At 36.7% G+C, this 20,529-nt stretch overlaps 1 protein-coding gene across 3 annotated transcripts; it reads right to left on the reverse strand.

Annotated features, from left to right (window-relative positions):
* Positions 1-7,852: 7,852 nt before the first annotated feature.
* Positions 7,853-17,904, reverse strand: LOC121747945 (kinesin-like protein KIN-7D, mitochondrial). 3 transcript variants are annotated; one of them, XM_042142113.1, is made up of 25 exons: positions 17,100-17,904; positions 16,870-16,967; positions 16,567-16,656; positions 16,299-16,351; positions 15,673-15,738; positions 15,466-15,519; positions 15,111-15,170; positions 14,713-14,791; positions 13,843-13,910; positions 13,484-13,540; positions 13,266-13,370; positions 13,073-13,177; positions 12,699-12,806; positions 12,475-12,606; positions 12,138-12,320; positions 11,703-11,924; positions 11,222-11,362; positions 10,973-11,092; positions 10,826-10,876; positions 10,632-10,679; positions 10,104-10,250; positions 8,956-9,696; positions 8,633-8,762; positions 8,435-8,548; positions 7,853-8,323 (listed from the first exon to the last, which is right to left on the reverse strand). In XM_042142113.1, exons 1-24 carry the CDS (start codon positions 17,423-17,425, stop codon positions 8,466-8,468), a joined length of 3,267 nt encoding a protein of 1,088 aa, XP_041998047.1. In that variant the 5' UTR covers positions 17,426-17,904; the 3' UTR covers positions 7,853-8,323; positions 8,435-8,465. The 3 variants fall into 3 exon arrangements, with proteins under 3 accessions (XP_041998047.1, XP_041998048.1, XP_041998049.1); XM_042142114.1 differs by having other exon boundaries at positions 8,956-9,684; positions 17,100-17,903; XM_042142115.1 differs by lacking the exon at positions 11,703-11,924 and having other exon boundaries at positions 17,100-17,903.
* Between the last annotated feature and the right edge of the window lie 2,625 nt (positions 17,905-20,529).

The following is a 20,529-nucleotide window of genomic DNA, read 5'->3' on the forward strand; positions in this document are numbered from 1 at the left end:
TTAAAAAAATATTAGTATTTCTTACATCCCACCGAAGATGACTCATATTCCTTTTAAGTTTGTCCTAACTAAGATGACTCCAATACTAAAAATAGAAACATATTTATATCTACTTTATACATCTCTCTTACTTTATTCTCTATACTTAACAGTTAACACACAAAATAAAGTTATACAAAATCTTGTGCCAACCAAGGAAGAAGTTTTCTTCCTTAGGACAATGGGATATATTTAAAGACAAGATTTAGCTCACAAGCATCGCCAATTTGGTTTAAATTCATGGCACATTATTCCTAGAATAAAAGACATCAAGAAATTTAAAATATAAGTTGTAGATGAAATTTAAAATAAGAGTCTCTTTTGAATTTTATCTTTGTAACTATATTTTATCCATTTAACACTAAAAAAAACTCGCAATTTAGTGACAGAATTATCTGTCACTAATCAGCGAAATTTAGGCATTTAACGGATTTAGGGACAGTTAAATATCGACAGATCCATCATTAAAAAACTTGTAACTAAAAAATATTAGTGACGGATTTTTTCCGTCACTAAAGTTACAATGACGGAAATCAAGCAGCTGCCTTGGTAAGTTCGGATTAGTGACAGACTTTTCCGTCACCAATTAGTGACTGACGCTTTTCAGTCATATATCCGTCATTCATTCTTGAAATTTCCGCCGTTGTCACTAATTTCCATCCTTAACAAGCGTTTCTTTGTAGTGAAATATCTAGATATTATAGAATTTTCTAGAATTATGTAAGAGAATATCTAGATATTTCAATAGAAATATCTAGATTTTTGTGGGAAAAATCTAGATATAAAATATTAAAGAATCTAGTAGAAAATTCTAGAATATGAAATGAATGCCTATAAATATGGGATAGTTGTACTATTTTGTATAAGTTGAGAAAGTTAGAGAATAAAAGTGTTCCTTAGTTTTCCTACATTACCAACATCTCCTAAATCATTTCCCATACATTCCACCCATTCTCCTTTCAAATATTTCCTCCAGACTAAAGTACTCCTCCAACATATACCTTATATATTCCAACAAGCGTAACCAGATAATTACGGTTGGTGAGCGAGCTTCGAACTTGGAAGTTATGGTTTATTGGCTTCCCGTCAATGTGGCGCGCCTCGTCGACTTCAAACGTGGTGGTGTGCTCTGCTCCAATAGCCTTGACGACGGCGTAGTCGCTCGTGACCTCATCCTCGGAGGAAAAATTGTTTCCATCCTCGACTCCACTTTGCAATGCCTGCGATTCAATTAAAAACATATAAATTAAAACATATATGACTAGAGTGTGCTTATAAATAAAACACACTATCAAATTAAACCATATCAATAAAATGTGATATAACTACAACAGTAAAGACTATAGAGAAGGAAAGGGATGAGAATAGGGGAGCGAGAGGGAAGGGAATGAATGAGAGACCATTGAGTGATTGATTTGGTTCTTGGGTGAAGATGTGTTTATATAGATGTCTTAGCTATGTTGATATCTTTGCACCTCCCTCATTTTATTAAATTTAATTAAAATTATTTAAAAAAATTTCCATTAATGCTTGTTGATTAAAATGAGAGTAATTGCGTAGGTATATATATAGTGACAGAAATAGTGACGACAGCGGAAATAGTGAGATGGAGAAAGATCATTGTGTCGGAACATTTACGAAGATCGACTAAAAGAAAAATCAAGAACGCATGAAACTGTATTCACTGAGTTAATAGATTACACAACACGACACAACACTCAAATCAAGATGCTTATGAGAAAGAGTGGATCATCTAATCGTACACACTCGTAAATTCTTCTCACTCTAATGAATCTATATATACACAAAGAGATAAAAGCTCCAAATCAAGAAAGCCTTAGCTGCAACTTCAATAATCGCTTCAAAACCAACCTCCAGCGGCTTCTATTTGACACCTCACTTAGCTGTTTAAACCCTTCCAGCCGATACACTACAAAAAACTCGTGATATAGCGACGGATAATTCTGTCACTAATCAGCAAAATTTCCTCACTTAACAGCGTTAGTGACAGATTAAGTATAGGGAGATCCGTCAATACAACGCTTGTGAGTAAAAAAAATTTAGTGACGGATTTATCCCTCACTAAAGCTACTAACCCACCTAATGACGGAAAACTTATGTTGCTGCCATGCTAAATTCGTATTAGTGACAGACTAATCTGTCACTAGTTAATGACTAACGCTTTTTAGTCATTAATCCGTCCATAGTTATTGAGCTGTCTACCGCCATGACTAATTCCGTCACTAATTAGTGTTATTTTGGTAGTGTAATTTGTCAAAGAATTCGAGTTATGGAATAACTCAATTTCAATTCTCTACACTGTTTGTTTTAACATGGGAAATTGGTAAAAAAGCAATAAACTTTCACAAAAATTTTGTTTTTTCCACCACCTTTAAAAGTAGTCTTAAAAATCACCAACTTTTCAAATTATACGAATTTCCCACAATAAAGATTCCGGCATAAATTTTGTCTACATGGATGCCAAAAAACATACGTACAATGGTCGGAGCTACATTCCATCTTTTGGGGGAATATAAAATTGATGATGATATGGATGCTCTAGAATTAGTGTCGGAATTCCACGCATGCAAAATTTATGCCGGAAACTTTATAGTGGGAAATTCGCACAATTTGAAAAGTTGGTGATTTTTAAGACTACTTTATAGGTGGTGAGATATACCAAATTTTTGTGAAAATTTATAGTTTTTTGACCAATTTCCCTTTTAACATTTGAGTTTAGGGAAAACTGAAAAGTGATCCAAGTTTTTCTAATCTTCATTTCTCACACGGTTAAAGAACAAAAATAAATTTACGTACCGAAAATCTAAAAATGAATAATAAAACTGAAAAATGAAAGAGAGATAAATAGGTTCAAAAAAATAAATGGGATATAATTATATTGACATTGGTATAAATGCTAGGTTAATAATAATTAATAGTACTAAACTGAAACACAATAATATACCATAAGAAATCATCAAAAATCATCAAAGTCGTTCAAACTCGGCGTGTTACAAATTAACTAGATCTATTTATAATCCATAAGCAATATAAATATATAATCCATAAGCAAAATAAACAGAACGCCTACACCATGTCAGCTCCGGCAGCGGGATCGGCTCAGGCAGCAGAAGTGGAGGGACCAGCGGAGAGGCAGCGTGAGTGGAGGGTCTGGCTCCGGCATCTGGAGTGGAGAGACTAACTCCGCCAGCAGGATCGGAGGGACCGGTCGGCACCTACGGTGGAAATGACAGTGGCCCCGGGGCTGGATTGGTCGACGGGTTGGGTGGAAGGATGTCCTCATCGAGGATCTTATATACCAGGGTTGCCGCCTTCTGAATCCATGTCGTCGTTGTTAGAGTCTTTGTCGAACGAACCACATCATTTTTAATTGCGTTGTTGAGTATCCCCACGCAATCGGAGTAAGGAAGGGTATACCTTTCAACCCATTTTTTCTATCGAAGTGTTGCAACTTTAGATCTACAGGAATCACCAAGTCCTCAAAATTGGATATGAAGGAACCTATGAACATGACTTCAATGGAATAAAATGTGAACGATAAAGAAAGAAGCGTCCTCTCTCTGTCGATCTCTCGTATGACATCATCGGCTATTGACTTGATATCATCAAATGTCCAACGAAGTTCGATAATGTGCAGGCCGATGTCATCGTAGTGGGCATGTATGTCTTCCAAGTCTTTGATGGCATACACAGCAAGTTGCGTACAAAGTAGGTTGCAGTTCTGTTCGTTGGCTCTCCCCTCAATCACGGACCTCTCATTCTCGGCAATTTCATTCAGGAAGTTCAATTTATCTACCAAGACTCCTTGTGCGGTTGGCGGAGCAGCGGCATCGTCGTACTTGAGGTGAAAGTCCAATTGTTGAGCCGCCGTGTACACACGCTGATTAAAGCATGCAACGAGCATTGGTCGAGGTCGGTAGCTAAAAGGGAATAATACCATCTCATGATTCATTAACTCCTCATTAGTAGTATAAACTTTCGGTCATTTCCATAATATTACGTTAGAAATTTTATCGCTCTAAATCAACAATTGAAACGTGTTTCGTCAAATCCTATGATTATATATCCATTATTAACTCAGCAATCCGCATAGTTATTCAAACTAAGGGTGGGTAGGTACAGTATACCTTATCGAAATCACCATATCGTATACCAGTAGTGTAAGAAATAAGATATGACATTCTTCCCAGTGAAGCATCGATATAAGGGGTTCCCAAAAAGACACAAAAATGGATTTAAATGACAACAGAAGTAAGCTTTGGCTAATGGGAAAGTAATGATCAGGTTCTTTTTAATTCCTTTGCTCGCATTTGTCATAAATTGTATTTGCAGGGATACAATTACAGATACAAATAATGCGAAAGTAGTACTGTGCATTATTCAACTACTGGTAAAATTCTGTAGAGTTTAATACAGTACATTATATGGGAGTAGGTTGCATGTAGCTGTAAAATTATTGATTTAAAGCATTAAAATTTCTGACATGATATCATGGAAAGGACCAAAAATTTATACTAATGAGGAGTTAATGAATCATGAGTATGGGTAAGTAGGTATTGTATACCTTACCGAAACCACCATACCGTATACCTTATCGAAAATTCGGTATACGAAAAAGTCATACTTTTACCTTACCAAAATCGGGTTGCATGGCAGAAAACTATCTTTTACTTTTTCTCTCCCTTGTTATTGATTTATTAGGTTGCTATCCTAATATATTCAAACGCATACACCATAGTGATGTGAATATAAGAACAATCAATTTTTGCCACAATGACTTGAAATTCGGACACTCCAGCATTGCTTGAAATTCGCACGGTTAAATTCACATGGTGCTGTAAACTCGTACACTCCAGCACATACTCACAGTGACCCTCGTATTGTTCTATTAAAATGACTTGAAATCCGCACGATGTTTGCGACATGGTCACGATGATGGACGATGGGTTTTGGCCATCTGACATCATTTGACATCGTTTAGGGGTGAAAAAAATTACTATTTTTTGGATTTATTTTTAATTTCCTATATGTTTCAACTTCTTAGAGTTCATACTAATGTTATGTGAAATTCTGTCGTCAGCATGGTTACATCATGGTCTGGACCTAGTCAAGCTAAATGTGCCTAAATACAGAAGAGGAGGGACCAGCGTGAGTGGAGGGACTGGCTTCTGCATCGGAATTATTGTTGGAAGAGTAGATAGTATTAAAAAATGCTATTCGGTTTCAATCTCGGATAAAATCTCGGTTTTGCTTCCAGCTTCGTCCATCGCTGGGAAATCATAGAGTGGTTGGAAGAGGATGAGTACACCAGCCTTGAGGAAATCGAGTTTCATCCCCGCTACAAGGGGATGCGCCGCCAACTCCGCCGAGAGAGTTGGAGGTGAAGGCGGTGTTCTTGAGTTAAATAGCCGAGAAGGCTATTTCATTGATCGGCGAGCGGGCGGTTCAAGGCCACTGCAATTTGATGCGCGCGCGTGTTATGGGGAAGGCCAAGAAAGCTTTGGGCGATGTACGTGCGCGCGCCGACGGGGGCATCCTCCCTCACGCTAGCCGACTCCGCGAGGAGTTTGAGGATCTCAAATCAAAATCCAGTGATGCAGTGAGGGAAGTTGAGAGAGAGCAAAAGCAGCTTCATGTTTATAGATGGAAGTGCAAATTAATTGCCCTCACGATGGCTTGTATTGTACTCCCCATATTTCTGGATAAGAGATGCTTCCAACAAATGGCAAATGGGTAGGCAGCAAATGGAGGGAACCCAATTATTTCAAACTGGCATGGAGAGTTCTACCCTACCTTGGTGGGATATGGTAGAATATTTTCAATGATTGGCAAAGGAGTACAAGAAAGAGTTAGATGAAATCAAAATCACAGCAAGGTGGCTTGACCAGGTCGCAACCCTAGTCTTCAAAGTACTCGACGAAGAAATCGTGCCCACTGCTGCTGAATCCAGTCCCTCTGATTCCGATGCTGAAGCCAGTCCCTCCTCTTATGCGAGTAAAGCTAAATGTACTTGAATACATACGTGTAATATGGACTAGATAAAATGCATAATGTAATTTTGGTATGATAATACTAATATATAGTACTCCTCCGTATGAGTTTAAGTGATTGTATTTATACTTAGTTGATTTTATTTGGGTATATTTGGCATATTATATAAATGGAGTATTGCGTGGTATAAGATGATGGTATGTGACGATTATTCACTTTATACGGATTATTAGCACCCCTACGTGGATTATTGACCCAGGATTATTGACCTACTCAAATTGATTAGCACCCACATATGGGTTATCGGTACCCATATGAGAACTTGTGATTAAATTAAAAATGAACTTGTGATTTTTCACATTGTTATCAGTATCATGCTCCTAGACTAACGCTCAATTAATTGAACACTTGAAATACTAAAAGATGTAATTGAATGTTCATGTAACTTCAGCTGTCAATAAGTTGTCACTTTAGCTAGCTAGTCATGATGACATTTTGAAACATAGTATAGTAGGAGTAGCAATTTTTAGCTCATGTATTTAGACACAATCAGCCCTTAATTCTATATCATTTTCTAACTCTTGGGATTATTTTATACCGTATAATTAATTCCAAAAATTAACTATAATTAGTACTTCTATCCGACTATATGAAAGTATTAATTGTAGGGGGGAATGTGTGATTTAGGCTATAATACAAGTGGTACTGTATATGAATGATCCTTTATAATACATGCATGGTTGGATGGTGCTGATTTTGATTGATAATGTGGTGAATTGGTGATGGCCACTAACAATCCAAAATTAAACTAATAAGTAGTACTAACACATTAAAAAACCAAAACTGCTTGGGAGCCCTTCCTCTCTAGTTACTGTGTCTACGTTAAAAAAACAAAACTGCTTGGGAGCCCTTCCTCTCTAGTTACTGTGTCTGACAATGATGCAGATACAACTTACTGTTTCCTCCTTCCCACAAAGTTTGTCTCAATTTGATCCGGCGCGGGTTTTAAGAAATTGTTTGACTTTGTATTAAATAGAGGTAGGCAATTAATAAGGGTTCCACATTGAATAGATTGATGGTGTATTTAATGTCTATTTTTAGTACTATTAGAGTTCAAGTGGGACAAATGAAAATAGTAAAATGGGATAAACTTTATAGGACTGGAGAGTACTAATTTTCCATATATTTGTATCTGTACTTTCTGTGTCTTTTTGGGAATATGAAGAACGATCGATGCTTCACTGGTAGGACGTCATACTCATTAATTTCTTACACTACTGATAAAATTGAGTATTTATAGAGTTACACATCCACATGGAAATGGGAAATTTTATTTGAATACAAGTCTTTAATAGCTTGTGGTTTTATTATTAGTAGGAAAAACCTGGACCATCTTATCTCATCAACAGATGAAATATATACAGTGCAATATGTTACTCACTCCGTCCCACAATAATTGTCACTCTTATTGTGGACACGGATTTTTAAAAATGTAAATAAAAGTTGATTGGAAAAGTTAATAGAATGTAAAACCTATTTTTTTATATTGGTTTTATAATAAAATGTGAGTGAAGTGAGTTAGTGGAATGTTGGACTTGCTTAATATTTATGATAAAAATAAAGTGTGACAATTATTGTGGGACGAAGGGAATAATTATTACTACGAAACAATGGTTGCAACAGCAATGCAAATGTATCATAGATGGAAAAGTAGAAACCTGCAAATAAAAGGAAGTAGTAATAACAGTGGCGCCCAAAGCAGCTTAAAATGACTTCGCAACAAGGCTTAAACACCATCACATGCAATTCTTCAATCTGGAACAATATTTTTGGATTTAATACCATTCATAACAAATCCGTGAAGAGGGAATATGGACATTAAAAATTGCAGTTGAAATTGCTTGTCATTATTGACAGTTTCATTCCCTTTTTTTCTTCCCTCGCATCAAAGGATTTAGCAGCTACTTGGAGATTCAGCTAATTCTATTTACAAAGGGAGCGCAAAATAAAATTAAGAATGTTCAGCATAAATAACGAGTTCCATTAAATGACCAAGTTCGTTTCTTCCACGGGCGGAGATTGTCCATGGAACTTATCTACCATGAGCTTACTCAGTAGTTTTCGCCTCAAGGGGGCTCGGGAAGCACAGTCCCTTTGTACAGAGGAAGAAACAGAGAGCGATAATTTTAGTTGAGTTCAATTACATACAGGTCGATCAATGAAAGAATAGAACCTGCATTTTGCAGGTGAACATTGGAGAGAACTGTGATCCCTGCATGACCAATAAAATCAATCTTATAGTCATGATAAGATAGATTTAGTAAGTACATATGAGATAATTGTTGAAATTAATGTGACGTGAAAAGGATGGTTTTTGCCTCACCTTATCTCCGAAGGATGGTTAACTGCGTTTATCAAGTAAAGGCAAAAATCCGATCACCAATGCTTGTTCGGCAAATAGGACATTCTGAGCAAGCAAGGGAACATGACTTGCATACTGCAATAATAGTAAGAATATTATAAATGATTCACGGTTGAGCAATCAAGCTTGTAACAGGATTTCAATCAGGAAATAACTCACAGCAAAAATGACGACATGGTAGAAGCATAGTAGCTGTAGGAGATTCAAAACAAACTTTGCACACATGAGAATTTGCATCTCCATTCCCACTGTGTCGAAGCTCTTTCTCCTTCATCTCTTGCATTCGAGCCTTCACAGATTCAAAGAAAATGATAAGATCAAGTGATTTTGTCCTTTTATAACAGAATATTTAGAACTCATGCAGACATGCATATTTCAAGAGTTTGTAAGTTTTTTTACAGAAAATAACAATATAGAAGAATTATAAATTAGCAGCTTTCAAACAATGTGCGTGTTTAAAGAGTGAAAAAGCAATAATTCACCTTCAGGCGGACCACTAGTGGCTCTTCTTTGGCAACGACTGAACTTGCAATTGAGTTTTCTTGAGCTTGACGATTCTGAAGAGGTGGATCTTTGTGACCACTGTCACTTTTTGCATCACCTAATTGGCCTGCATCTTCATTCTGAGTACCAATAACCTTTGTTTCTTGCGCAGCAGCAACCTCTTTCTTTAGACGAGCAACCAGTACCCACATGTTTGCCAGATCATTTTCTAGAGCAGCCTCCCTCTTCTTTGCCTCCTCAACCTTTTTCCTGTACTCATCTTCCAAAATTTCCTTCTCAGCCAAGGCAGCCTCAAGGATGGCCTCGCGTTGCTTTCTGGCATCTAATTCCATTTTTATATCCTCTGGGTCAAGATTCCACATGTCGAAGTCATCATTAACCATTCCAGAAACTTCATTTGCTCTGCCAGAAACGCGACCTCTACGATTAGTTCTTTGAACATCATTGTGCTTGCGGTTACCACCATAACTGCCAGAACTTCTAGCGCTCAACTCACGAGCCACCTGCATTTCCTTCTCAAGTTTTGAATTCTGTAGCGACAGCTTGGTGACTTCACCAGCTAAGTTCTTTAGCTCTACGGCAGCAGCTGATGCTAGTTCCTTGGCATAAGAAGCTTCCTCAGCTAGTTTCTGATTTTGTATGTGCAATCCGCTATTCTCCTCTAGAATTTGAACATGTTGTAATTTCAGCTTTTCAGTCTCCATTTCCTGATGGACCAGCTTCAGTTTGAGTCAAATGTCAAAAATCAAAACCCTTAAGTTCTTCTGATGCATAAGGATTTTAAGCAATAAAAGTTGCCAACAACAAATTGTAACATGACAGTGAAAGATGTAAGACACGAAACAACTATAAGATGTAAAATGTCATAGATTTTAGCAAGTAAACACAAGATTCTTCCAATAATAACATGCAGCAACAAATGAAGTCACATTTCGGAACCTTAGATATCCTTATCCTCATTAACCAGCATACAACATAATATGAGAAAATTCAGTTTAAATAATGATAAAAAAATATAAAATGCCAAATGAGGCTTTCCCAATATATAGATGTCAATTTAAGATATTTGAACAGTTGAACATTAAAATAAGTCCATGAATTTATCAAGGGTATAGAAAAAAATTACCTGCAACTGAACTTTTTTCTTCAACTCTTCAGTATATTCATCAGGGACACAATTCCCAGAAGTAGACGACTTATTGTCACTCGAAACAGAAGCTAATTGCTGCTCCAGCTGGAGAATCTTCTCTTCCAATTCCTTGTTTTCTGCAGACTGATAGTAAAAGTAGAATAATTACCTTAAGTGGGCAGAACTACGACAATAAATAAGAGTACCTTCTTTTTCTAAAAAATTGGCAAGTGATGGAGATAATAAGTACTCCCTCCGTTCCACAGTAATAGAAGCATTTCATTTTGCGCACTCATTTTGAAAAAATAATTATAAATAGTTAAAGTGGAGAAAAAGTAAAGTAAGAGAGAGAATATTGTAGATAAGACTCTTCTCTACATTATTCTCTCTTACTTTACTCTCTCTCCACTTTAACTATTTAATATCATTTTTTTCAAAACGAGGGCAGAAAATGAAATGCCTCTATTAATGTGGAACGGAGGGAGTAATAAATTGCAAAATTAATCACAGCGATGATAAGATTACCTTATTCAAAAGCTGTTCCTGAAGTACACGGTTGTCTGCAGATTTAATCTGTATTGCAAGACCAAGGAAGACTTATGAACCCAACAATTTTTCATTTATCATTTGAAAAGGCATGACAGAAAATGGCAGGTGATAGCAACTATTTGTGACACAAATGAGTGCAATATAGGCAACACGAGTAGAAGGAGAAAAACCTCAAGTTCAAAACCCGTCTCACTGCACTGTGTCATGAGCTTCGTAATGGTCTGTTGAGAAAGAAAACAGGTTAAACAATTAATACCAAGCTAGTACTATCAAATAAGCACGGCATGAAACATTTAACTTAACATAAATATAGAAACCTGTTGCATTTCAACCATTGATGCACTAGCAACTGAAGCTTCACCACTGTCAACTATTCGTTGTTCCAAAACTCTCATCTGCGTCCGCTTCTCTTGAATTTCACGCTCCAAGTTCTCAATCTGTGGTTAGGATGACAATTTTATCAGTCCTAAAATTACTTCACAAATTACCCAAGCATACATATAGAAATTCACAATAAAAAACAACAATGTCATTAACCATAGTCTTGGAAATGAAATTAATATTACCTGAGATCTTGAGCTTTCAGGGTCGTTTGCAGACTGCTCTACTAGACGCTTTAGGGTGCTAGTGCTAAAAGCAATCTCTCCTGCAAGCATCTTCACTTGCTCCACCAGAAGGTCCATATGATCTGACATAGTCACCTCATCCTACAGTTGGTAACAAATTAACAGAAGAGAGCAGTTTAGATGTATTTAAACAAACTAATGCCCCTTCACTGGGGATCTAAAATTCAAACAAGAAGTTACTGCCGAAGCTAACAAAGGGTTAAATGTAGAAACAGACTCAGTATCATGAATAAGATTTTAAAAGGAGTTATAGTTTGGAGGAATGAAGAAAAATAGAGGACTGTTTTTCAATACCAAATGACGTGATTGCTACATGTTTTCCTCTGCAGATAATAGTATTGGCAAAACCTAGACATCTATTAGTTACACTTCAAAAAATTTAATGCAGACACAGTGTGTTAGGAGAGGAGTTAGAACATACTATAGGCAGTTTTGACGCACAGGAAGAACCACTAATAAGTTCACCCGCTCGAGTTGTTTCAGTTAAAGTACTGCCAGCTTGTGAAATATCATCATTCCACTTGCTGAATGATCTTCTATGTTTTAAATGATAAGCCTCTGATGAAATAATTAAAGCAGAAGAAGAATCTTTTTGATTATCGCCATCAAGTTTTACAGAACCATCATGCAGAACATCCAACTTCTGTTAGACAAGAGAACAAGAATGGTAAATGAAAACAAGGCAAACTAATTTTCCTTCCGAGGCCTATAGAACATATGAAAGTTGGTTGACCGTGACCCACTTGGAAGATCTAGCGATAGTCATAACAAGTCTTGATACTAGAATTTCATAATTTGACGCAACAACTTAAATTGATTTCAATAAATTATAATACACAGAAGAAAATATACTTACATCATCCTCAGAAGCGGAAAGACTCCTTTGGTGAGAAGGTGTCTCACCCAATTGTCCAGGCATTGAATTTTTTGATGAAACAAGTATTAACTTTGTTAACCTTTGAATTCTGCTCATTAGAGCTGACTTAGCTTCTTCTTCCTCCTCCAATCTTGATTGCATTTTGACTTGTCCTTCTTCCAACTGTGTAGCACACAACAGAGAGAGCAATAAGCTAAGTGATTTTTCTTGATGTGCAACATAGAATATGAACATGCTTTTAGCAATTTATTTTATCCACAACCCACACTGCTCAAAAATCTTCCAATATCCTAGATTACATGTATAGATACCGTACCTGCTGTTTTAGGACCAAAATTTCTTCATGGGGGACGCCAATGATCACTCCACTTCTGAGTTGATCGAGTTCCTCTTTGAGACATGATATTTCTCGTTGATACTTCTTGATCAGCGATTTCTCATCAATTATCTGATATATTAAAACAAATTGGCGATTCTGGGTCTGGATACACTTTTTACAATAAAAAGAAGAATTTGACAATAATACACAATTGATCTAACCTTATTACGTGAGGCATATATTTCAACGCGCTTTGCCCTGCTTGCAAATTTTAGTGTATTATGTGTTTCCTCCAAATTACTTGATGCAGGAGTAATTGTACATATAAGCTTCAAAAAGTTGGAACTAGAGGTCAGAGGCAGTCGAATACAGTAAAATTAGAATGGAATGCACACACAAAAAGTAATAAAGTAAAAGTTGAAAGAATTTGGAAGATCTATATTCATAGAGCATTAAAGCTTATAATGTAAAGATATCCAAGAAGACAAAGAACCGATTAATGTCAAATAAGCTGAAGGTTGAGCGTACTAGACAGCCTCTCATGAGATGCTTTATCAATAAAGTAAAATATCATTAGCATTTAATATGAGCTCACCGAAACATGTCCATGCCCACTTAGCGAAGACTGCAAAAGTCGTGTAAGCTTTGAATCTCGGTAGGGAACATGTGCCGCTTTGCCTTCACTAAGTTTCCCAATCACCTTCGCATCAGAAAGGATAACCAAATCAAAACACACAAAAATAGATGAAAAATAATTTACATGATAACCAATAAAGACAAGTACTCACAGATCCAAGTGTTAGAAGACTTTTATTTATGTAAGATCCTTCTTTTCTCCGTAGACCAGTTGTTTCTGTTTTTGAGCTCTCAGATCCAGCTAAATCGATTAGGTTCTAAAGAAATAAGACCAAACAAAGCATGAAAACTTTTTAATGATGTAATCTATTTCACTATGATTAACAACAGTCTTATTTTCCATATTCATTGATAAGGTAAACATTCATACCAATTGTGAGAATATAACTCCATCATAGTCATCTCCATGTGCACTACTTTCGATCATCTGTAGCATAAAAGAACCATTTTCAAATGTAGGAGATTGAAATTAAATGTACTGAAGACATAAGAACGACGAAAATGGGATGAAATGAAATATTAAGGAAAAGTTGCAGAATGTAGACACAAATGCAAAAAGGGACACAATTGGAAAGGGGTAAAAGATTATTGTCAAAAGAAAATTGAAGTTCCAAAGGGATCACCGCGAAAGATGCCTTCACGAGAATAGTAGAGAAGATGCATCATTTTATTGCAATAACTACTATAAATGACAATGAGGGCAATTAAGGAAAAGTAGAAAAGGCATACCAACGTAAATATCGTATGACTACGGCTGCTGAATAGGTTGAAATTATTTGATCCAACATGACGATGTTCTGCCATGACATAACAATAAATATCAAACTATTGTACCATACATTTTAGTAGCAAATATGTTAAACTGGACATATTTATGTGTTTCGTCTTACTACAATTTTAGAAGTGTAGGGATATTTTACATTAGTTTTAAGTTATAAAGACAAAATTAACTCTACGAATGAGCCGTTTACTCTGATTGCAATTTGCAATCCTTTATGTATTGCCAATATAAGAGACAATAAATAATATCAATCATGAATGTGTTAGAGCTCGTAGCATACATAGAGAAAATTCCATTTTAGCGGCTACTCTATCAATTTTGGTCAATCTCCCCATTGAATTGTTTTAGTGGATACTCTGTCAATTTTAGTCCAAGTTCATGTGTTCCTACTCTCTCAATTTTAGTCCAAGTTCATGTGTTCCTACTTCAAATGTTGAAAGTGTATAGCAAGTACAAAACCTACTGCCGTAAAATTGAGTAAATTAATAGTTTTGGTGCCCAGCAAATTTTGGCTGAAAGTAAAAGTGACTATTGTCGAATCCTTCTATTGGTTCTTTTACTTCGGGCCATATCTATTTCAAACAAATGATAAATGCTTGAGATATACCAAAGTTTTTCGACAGAAAAAGAAATGCTCAATTTAGAACACCAATACATAGTAGTGTCGATTTGAAAAATGGGATAGCATACAGAGGGAGGAAGAAAGGGGGTTGGTTGAAGCTTTTCCTCAGTAAATGTGAGGGTTGGTTTCATTGAAGAGTTAAAATGGAAACCAGTAGGAAGATGTATTTTCCTAACAGAAACACTGTGGCAGATACCTTCTCCAGCAGCAATAAACGAAAGAGCATGTCCAGGAGACAAAACAACTTCCTCTTTAATGCCCTCAACATAAGTCCCCTGCACATATTCAGCAAAAGAAAACAAATCAGCAGTCGATGTGAAGTACAAAGGAGTGCTGGTTCAACAGAAAGGTGTGTCACAGCAGTTTCAGCAGGGTGATAAAATTGATTCAATTGATCAAGTTCTAATTTTTTGAATCCAGTTCAGCTATTCTAAATAATATCAGTTGCAAATGCTCAACAAGGGCAATCATCTGAATTTGCGCTAACATCTAGCTGAGGATAAACAATCAACTCCGCTCCCATATTGCCAACATGCAGCTTATAGCGTAAAAGCAAATATGACAGGAAGAAAGGACAATTATAGAGTAAAAAACCTGTGCATCCTCTCTGACACGCAAATTTTGACCAGTTGGATCCAGCAAGTCATTAATCACCTGGTAGCATGGATATCAAAAGACACGTCACAAAAATTGGAACATAAGAGAATCCAAATGAGCCAGTTGGGCTAGATTATTTGAACTAGATATTTGTAGCATATAAATTCAGTAAAACATAGGTGCCATGCTAGAAATTTTAAAGGCAGTGACTCTTTTCAATAACTTAATAAGGGATGTGCTCATCAAACCTGAATAACAATTAGATAAACTAAGATGTGTAGAGCAAAAATGAGTCTTCTGCCCCACATCCATGGTGCATTATCAAATGTAGAATACATAATCTAGAACTGACCTCATTATAGATTTCGAGATACGACACCCGAAGTAAGAATTCGCGACCTGGAGTCTGATAGGACATTAACATTAGTCATCCATGTATCCATAAAAAGATTGCTCTAGTTAAAAAAAAAGAAGCATAGACAAAAATAAATTCTGTCTGTATTAAATATGCAATAAATGAAGCTATTCGAAACATGTAGAAGAGGACAAGCAAACTTACATCTTGGATCATGCTAAAGACGTCCTTTATAGCCAATGGTATTATGCCAGGAGAATCATGATCCCCCTGATAAGATATGGATACAACAGTGAGATCAGCTAAGTCAGTTTCGCTCTGAAATAAAACCTCTAAACTCACTTGGGAGCTCAGGATATGTATTAAGCAAGGAACCAGATAGTACAGCTCAGAGACCATAAGCAAAAACCATTCACATGTACGTACATAAACATCTCATCTTCAACACTAAATGAATATTGCGACATAATTTAAGTTGCTAGCTTTAGATATTATTACTGCTTAAGGAATGTACACCATATACAAGTATTAAGAATTTGTACCATTTAATACACTGAAATAACAAGCCCATGTTGATGATTCGTGACAAAATAGGATGTTAAACATTATATGTACCAAGCATTGGTCATGATATTATTTGTTCAAGATAATTAATGAAACACGTATTAACTAGGATAATAACATTAACCATTCTCTTACAGTTTAACGACATTCCATGCATTCAGTTTTCTCGCAACTCCCAACTTTATTAGTGATTTATAGCATCTCTCTATCACGAGTAGTAGACAAAACATCAATAAGGATGCATCATAATGAAGGATTTAACTTACATGCATAGTATGTGTCTTTCCACTGCTAGTAACACCATAAGCAAATACAGTCCCTGCACAACCACTCAACAAGTGTCAGTTTGCACACCCTATGAGTATAAGCAGTGAATCAGTCGTAACTGAAATTTGAATGATTGTTTAAAGAATAAGAAAATCAGAGCTTGAGCCAGTTTCAACAGGTACTAATATGAAACTCAACAATCCCCAACTTGGGTTTAATTTTAATCAAAATAAGCAGCTATTGCGTTGAGAACCACGTTTAGCATACCATTTATGCCCTCCATTGCAGACTTAACTACAGGTCGAGCAGCTACTTCATATACTTCTTCAGTAATCGTATCAGGCCCAAATACTCTGTCTGTCAAAGATAGGAAAAAACAGCATAATTGAAGAAACTAGATATCAATGGTAATCCAACTAATTTAGAAACTAGATAGCAAACAACCAATGCTATCACATTATTCAATCTTTCAATAGCTAAGTGTTGAACACGAATTCCAGTTCATCCAATATAGAATTCTGATTATACTCAGAGTAAGATAGAATATGCAAAAGATGGAAAGAATAATACCAAATGCATAGGCAGTCATCGGATTATACTCATTTCGCACAATGTTATCGTCATCTGTATACCAAGCAATCTCATCCCCTCTCTGATATTCCCGATCACTGTCACCAAATCGAAAATGCAAAATAAATTCAAAATTCAATACTCTTATATCCTGCCCTAGCTTAAAAATCCCCTAATATGAAACATCGAGAATCAGTCAAAATCAGATCTATCATGAAGTTCGAATGCACCTCAAAGGCCGAAATCTAATCGTCACCGAAATGCTATCCCCCGATCTCGAAGTAGAATTATCTGGTTCGCTAATCATCTGGTCATCCACCGATGGGTAACTCACCGGCGTCTGGTCCAGTGGATAATCCCCTCTACTCTGTCCCGGCATCGCGGATCTAGCTCCGTAACCATCCCCGTGAAATGACGTCACTGAAGAAGAGCACGACCGCGTCATTAACCGACTGTTCATCAGCGACGATGTGGAAGACGTCGACGAGTACGGACTCGTCGGTTTCTGATACTGGAACGGTGAACTGTTCCTTCCTCGAGAAGATGAGCTCGCCATCACTCCACACAAAAGGGGGAAAAGCAACGAAAATAAATCGCACCACTCTGTTCAATCAGTTGCTTTAGTTCCAGCATTGCGTATGCGTATGCATACCTACAGATTAAAAAATTGGGGGGAAAAGGATGATGAGGAAGAAGAAGAAGAAGAAGAAGAATGTGTCAGAAATCACGTGGTGCGAGCTCGCAAAGCGAACGACATTGTTCGATTCTCTTTTCCGGATTTGTTGCTGCTTTCTCTCAGCGGAAAATGCTCTCTGTCAATGAAGCTTGAGCCGAGATATATAAATGGATATGTAATTATTCACACACACACACACGCGTATGGGTGCGTGGGGAAAGGTAAGGAGCGAGATAGCTTCTTTTCTTCTCCTTAAAGACAAAGACGACTAGTAGAGAGAGAGAGAGAGAGAGAGAGAGAGAGAGAGAGAGGGAGAGGGCGAGAAGAGGGGGGAGGTGGACTGGTGAGAAGTGAAAACGACTAGGGTTTATTAATTTTATGTATTCTTACAATTTTTAAAACTTAAATGAATTCGATTATTTTATGGTGTGCGAGGCTCCAGGTTGGAAATTCTGCCTAAAACGGAAATATATTTACTGTACTACACGGCCAGCGCACTGTACAACGCAACGTTCAAATTAGGGGAAACCGGCAATCGGCGGGAATTGTGAACGGCGCTGAACGCCGGAATATTTAATATTTGAATTCATCGGAATGAAAAAATGAGCGGGAATAACAGTGGCAATAGCTGCATAGGACAGAGTAAAAATTGTCAGTGCTCCAATTAATGTATTGGAGTAACAAAAAACCCACCGGCCAATTAGCGACGCCGCACGCGCTTACCGGTGAGCTGAATGCACGCGCGGACAGATTCCCTCGGTTGCCGGTGACGGATTTGTATGGAGCATCTATTAATGGTAATTTGCCAAAAAAATAATCAGGAGCTCTAGCTGTGTTGGCATATTTAATTCTTCCTTTTAGTTTTGGACTTATTAGATGAGATATTTTTTTGGTAATTTCCCCTCCCCTTCTGTTTTCTTCATCGACTTTTATTGGGAACCTTTATTGGTGAACAACACTGTTTCTGCCCCAAGAGAAAATAAAAATTTTCGTTTCGTCCTCTTTCAATTATTTATTTTACTCCATATGAATACTGTAACCAGGTGCATCATTTTTCAAAATGAAATAAAATAAAGTAACATGTGATGTTGGCTTGCTAATGTTTTTCAAGAATCGCATGCTCTATATATATAATACTAGTAGTTACTACTACTATCAATTAAATGAGACCATTAGAGCACCCGCAACGTCACAGCGTTGCGGGGCCTAGGCCGTTTCGGAGGAACGGTTCCGGGGCGGCACGCGTTGCAGCCGTCGTGTCGTCACCATTCCGTGCCTATGCCGTGCCGGGTGTCGTTGCCGCGGCACGCGGCACGACACGTTCCGCCACGCGCCGAGGCGACGTGGCGGCCTCCCATTCGACGCGTAACGCCCACTCGCTGCTCCGCGAGTGGGTTTCGTCACGTGACGCAATAATTCATTTTTTTTTAATTCGAATTTTAATTAAAAAAAAATTGCAACGATACACGTCGCCCTCCCATTCGACGCGTGACGCCCACTCGCTACTCCGCGAGTGGGTTTCGTCACGTGACGCATTAATTCATTTTTTTTTAATTCGAATTTTAATTAAAAAAAATTGCAACGATATTGTTACCGTTTTTTTTAGCCGTTTTGTAATTTTTTTTATTTTTTTATAATTTATTTAATCTATAAATACTCTTATTTCATATTCATTTCACTCACAAACACACATCTATTCCTCTCAAATCCTCTCTATTTCCACCCCAATTTTCATCTTAAATCAACTCTATTTTTCTTCTCCCAAATTTAATCAAATTAATGGATCCTTTTGAACAAATGCGTCAAATATTGGAACAATCACTTGAAGAAGATCGACGACGGGAGGCGGAAGAAGCCGCGCCGCCCCAACGACGCTCCCGTACGTACATCCATCGTAACCGGGAGGAAGCCGCCGCAAGGTTAGTACACGACTACTTCTGCGATAACCCGCTTTGGGGAGATACGTACTTCCGTCGCCGTTTCCGCATGGGGAAACCGTTATTTGTCCACATCGCGAATACTTTGGCAGCCCGGGAAGAGTTCTTCCAGGAAGGGTTCGATGCGGTCGGCAATCACACAACAAGCAATGCAATCTATTTAAATTGGGTTTTAATGACCACGAATAGCTAGAAAAGAAAATCTAAAATGACAATAAAATCAATTTTTAATTTTGGTGCTAGTTACAAATCGTATAATTTATATGGTAATAAATTCAAATATTTTCAAGGTAATTGCCACAGTAAATAATTTACTGTATAAATTATAAGGAAACATCCACACCACATAATTTAATTTAAATTTATTATTTAAAAAAATCGTCAATCATCCATTTTGAATGAGACTATGAGAGTGGTCCGAGTTTATAAAATTTAGTAAATAAAGGCATATAAGTATATAATTTTTAATAGTTGTCTTTATTTATGTAATTTTATAATTTGTAAGTATGTTTGAGTTGATGATGTCCAGTTTTTATAAAGCACGATAATATGAGACTCTACATGAGAATGAGAGTGGTATGAGTTTATCAAATTCAGTACAAAACAATTTTATATAAGTATATAACATTTTAATAGTTGTCTTTGCGTATCATTTGAGATTTTTTTTTTCTTAATTTTTATTTTATTTTAAGTTTCCATATTAGAATCAAGAAACTGTTCATCTTCCTCTACAATATGTTGGAAAGCAACATTTGATTCAATTTATCGCAAAATAAAACACTAGTTGTAAATAAGGTTATATTATGAAATTGAAGAGATGCATAATTTTAATGATATGCAAATATCAAAAAATACTTCTCATCTAAGGAAATGAATGACTACTTTTATTGGGTTTGCTTTATTCAATTTTGGGCAAGAATGAAACAGATAGATATTTGTGTCATGAATACTTATGAAAAATACCATGGTGATGTTCGATTTTCAAGATAAAATAATACCAATATACAATCTAGGATTGAGTTGTGAGATTATTTTAGTCATAGGGAG

The sequence above is a fragment of the Salvia splendens genome, chromosome 9 (assembly GCF_004379255.2).
Source record: "Salvia splendens isolate huo1 chromosome 9, SspV2, whole genome shotgun sequence".
NCBI classification, from domain to species: Eukaryota; Viridiplantae; Streptophyta; class Magnoliopsida; order Lamiales; family Lamiaceae; genus Salvia; species Salvia splendens.

Excerpts from the sequence above, each read along its gene's own strand:
- LOC121747945 (XM_042142113.1), bottom strand. The coding sequence starts at position 17,425 with ATGGCGAGCTCATCTTCTCGAGGAAGGAACAGTTCACCGTTCCAGTAT. Across the intron at positions 15,520-15,672 it reads TCTTTAGCATGATCCAAGAT|ACTCCAGGTCGCGAATTCTT; the intron begins GTAAGTTTGCTT and ends ATGTCCTATCAG. Across the intron at positions 13,541-13,842 it reads GTCATACGATATTTACGTTG|ATGATCGAAAGTAGTGCACA; the intron begins GTATGCCTTTTC and ends TTTATGCTACAG.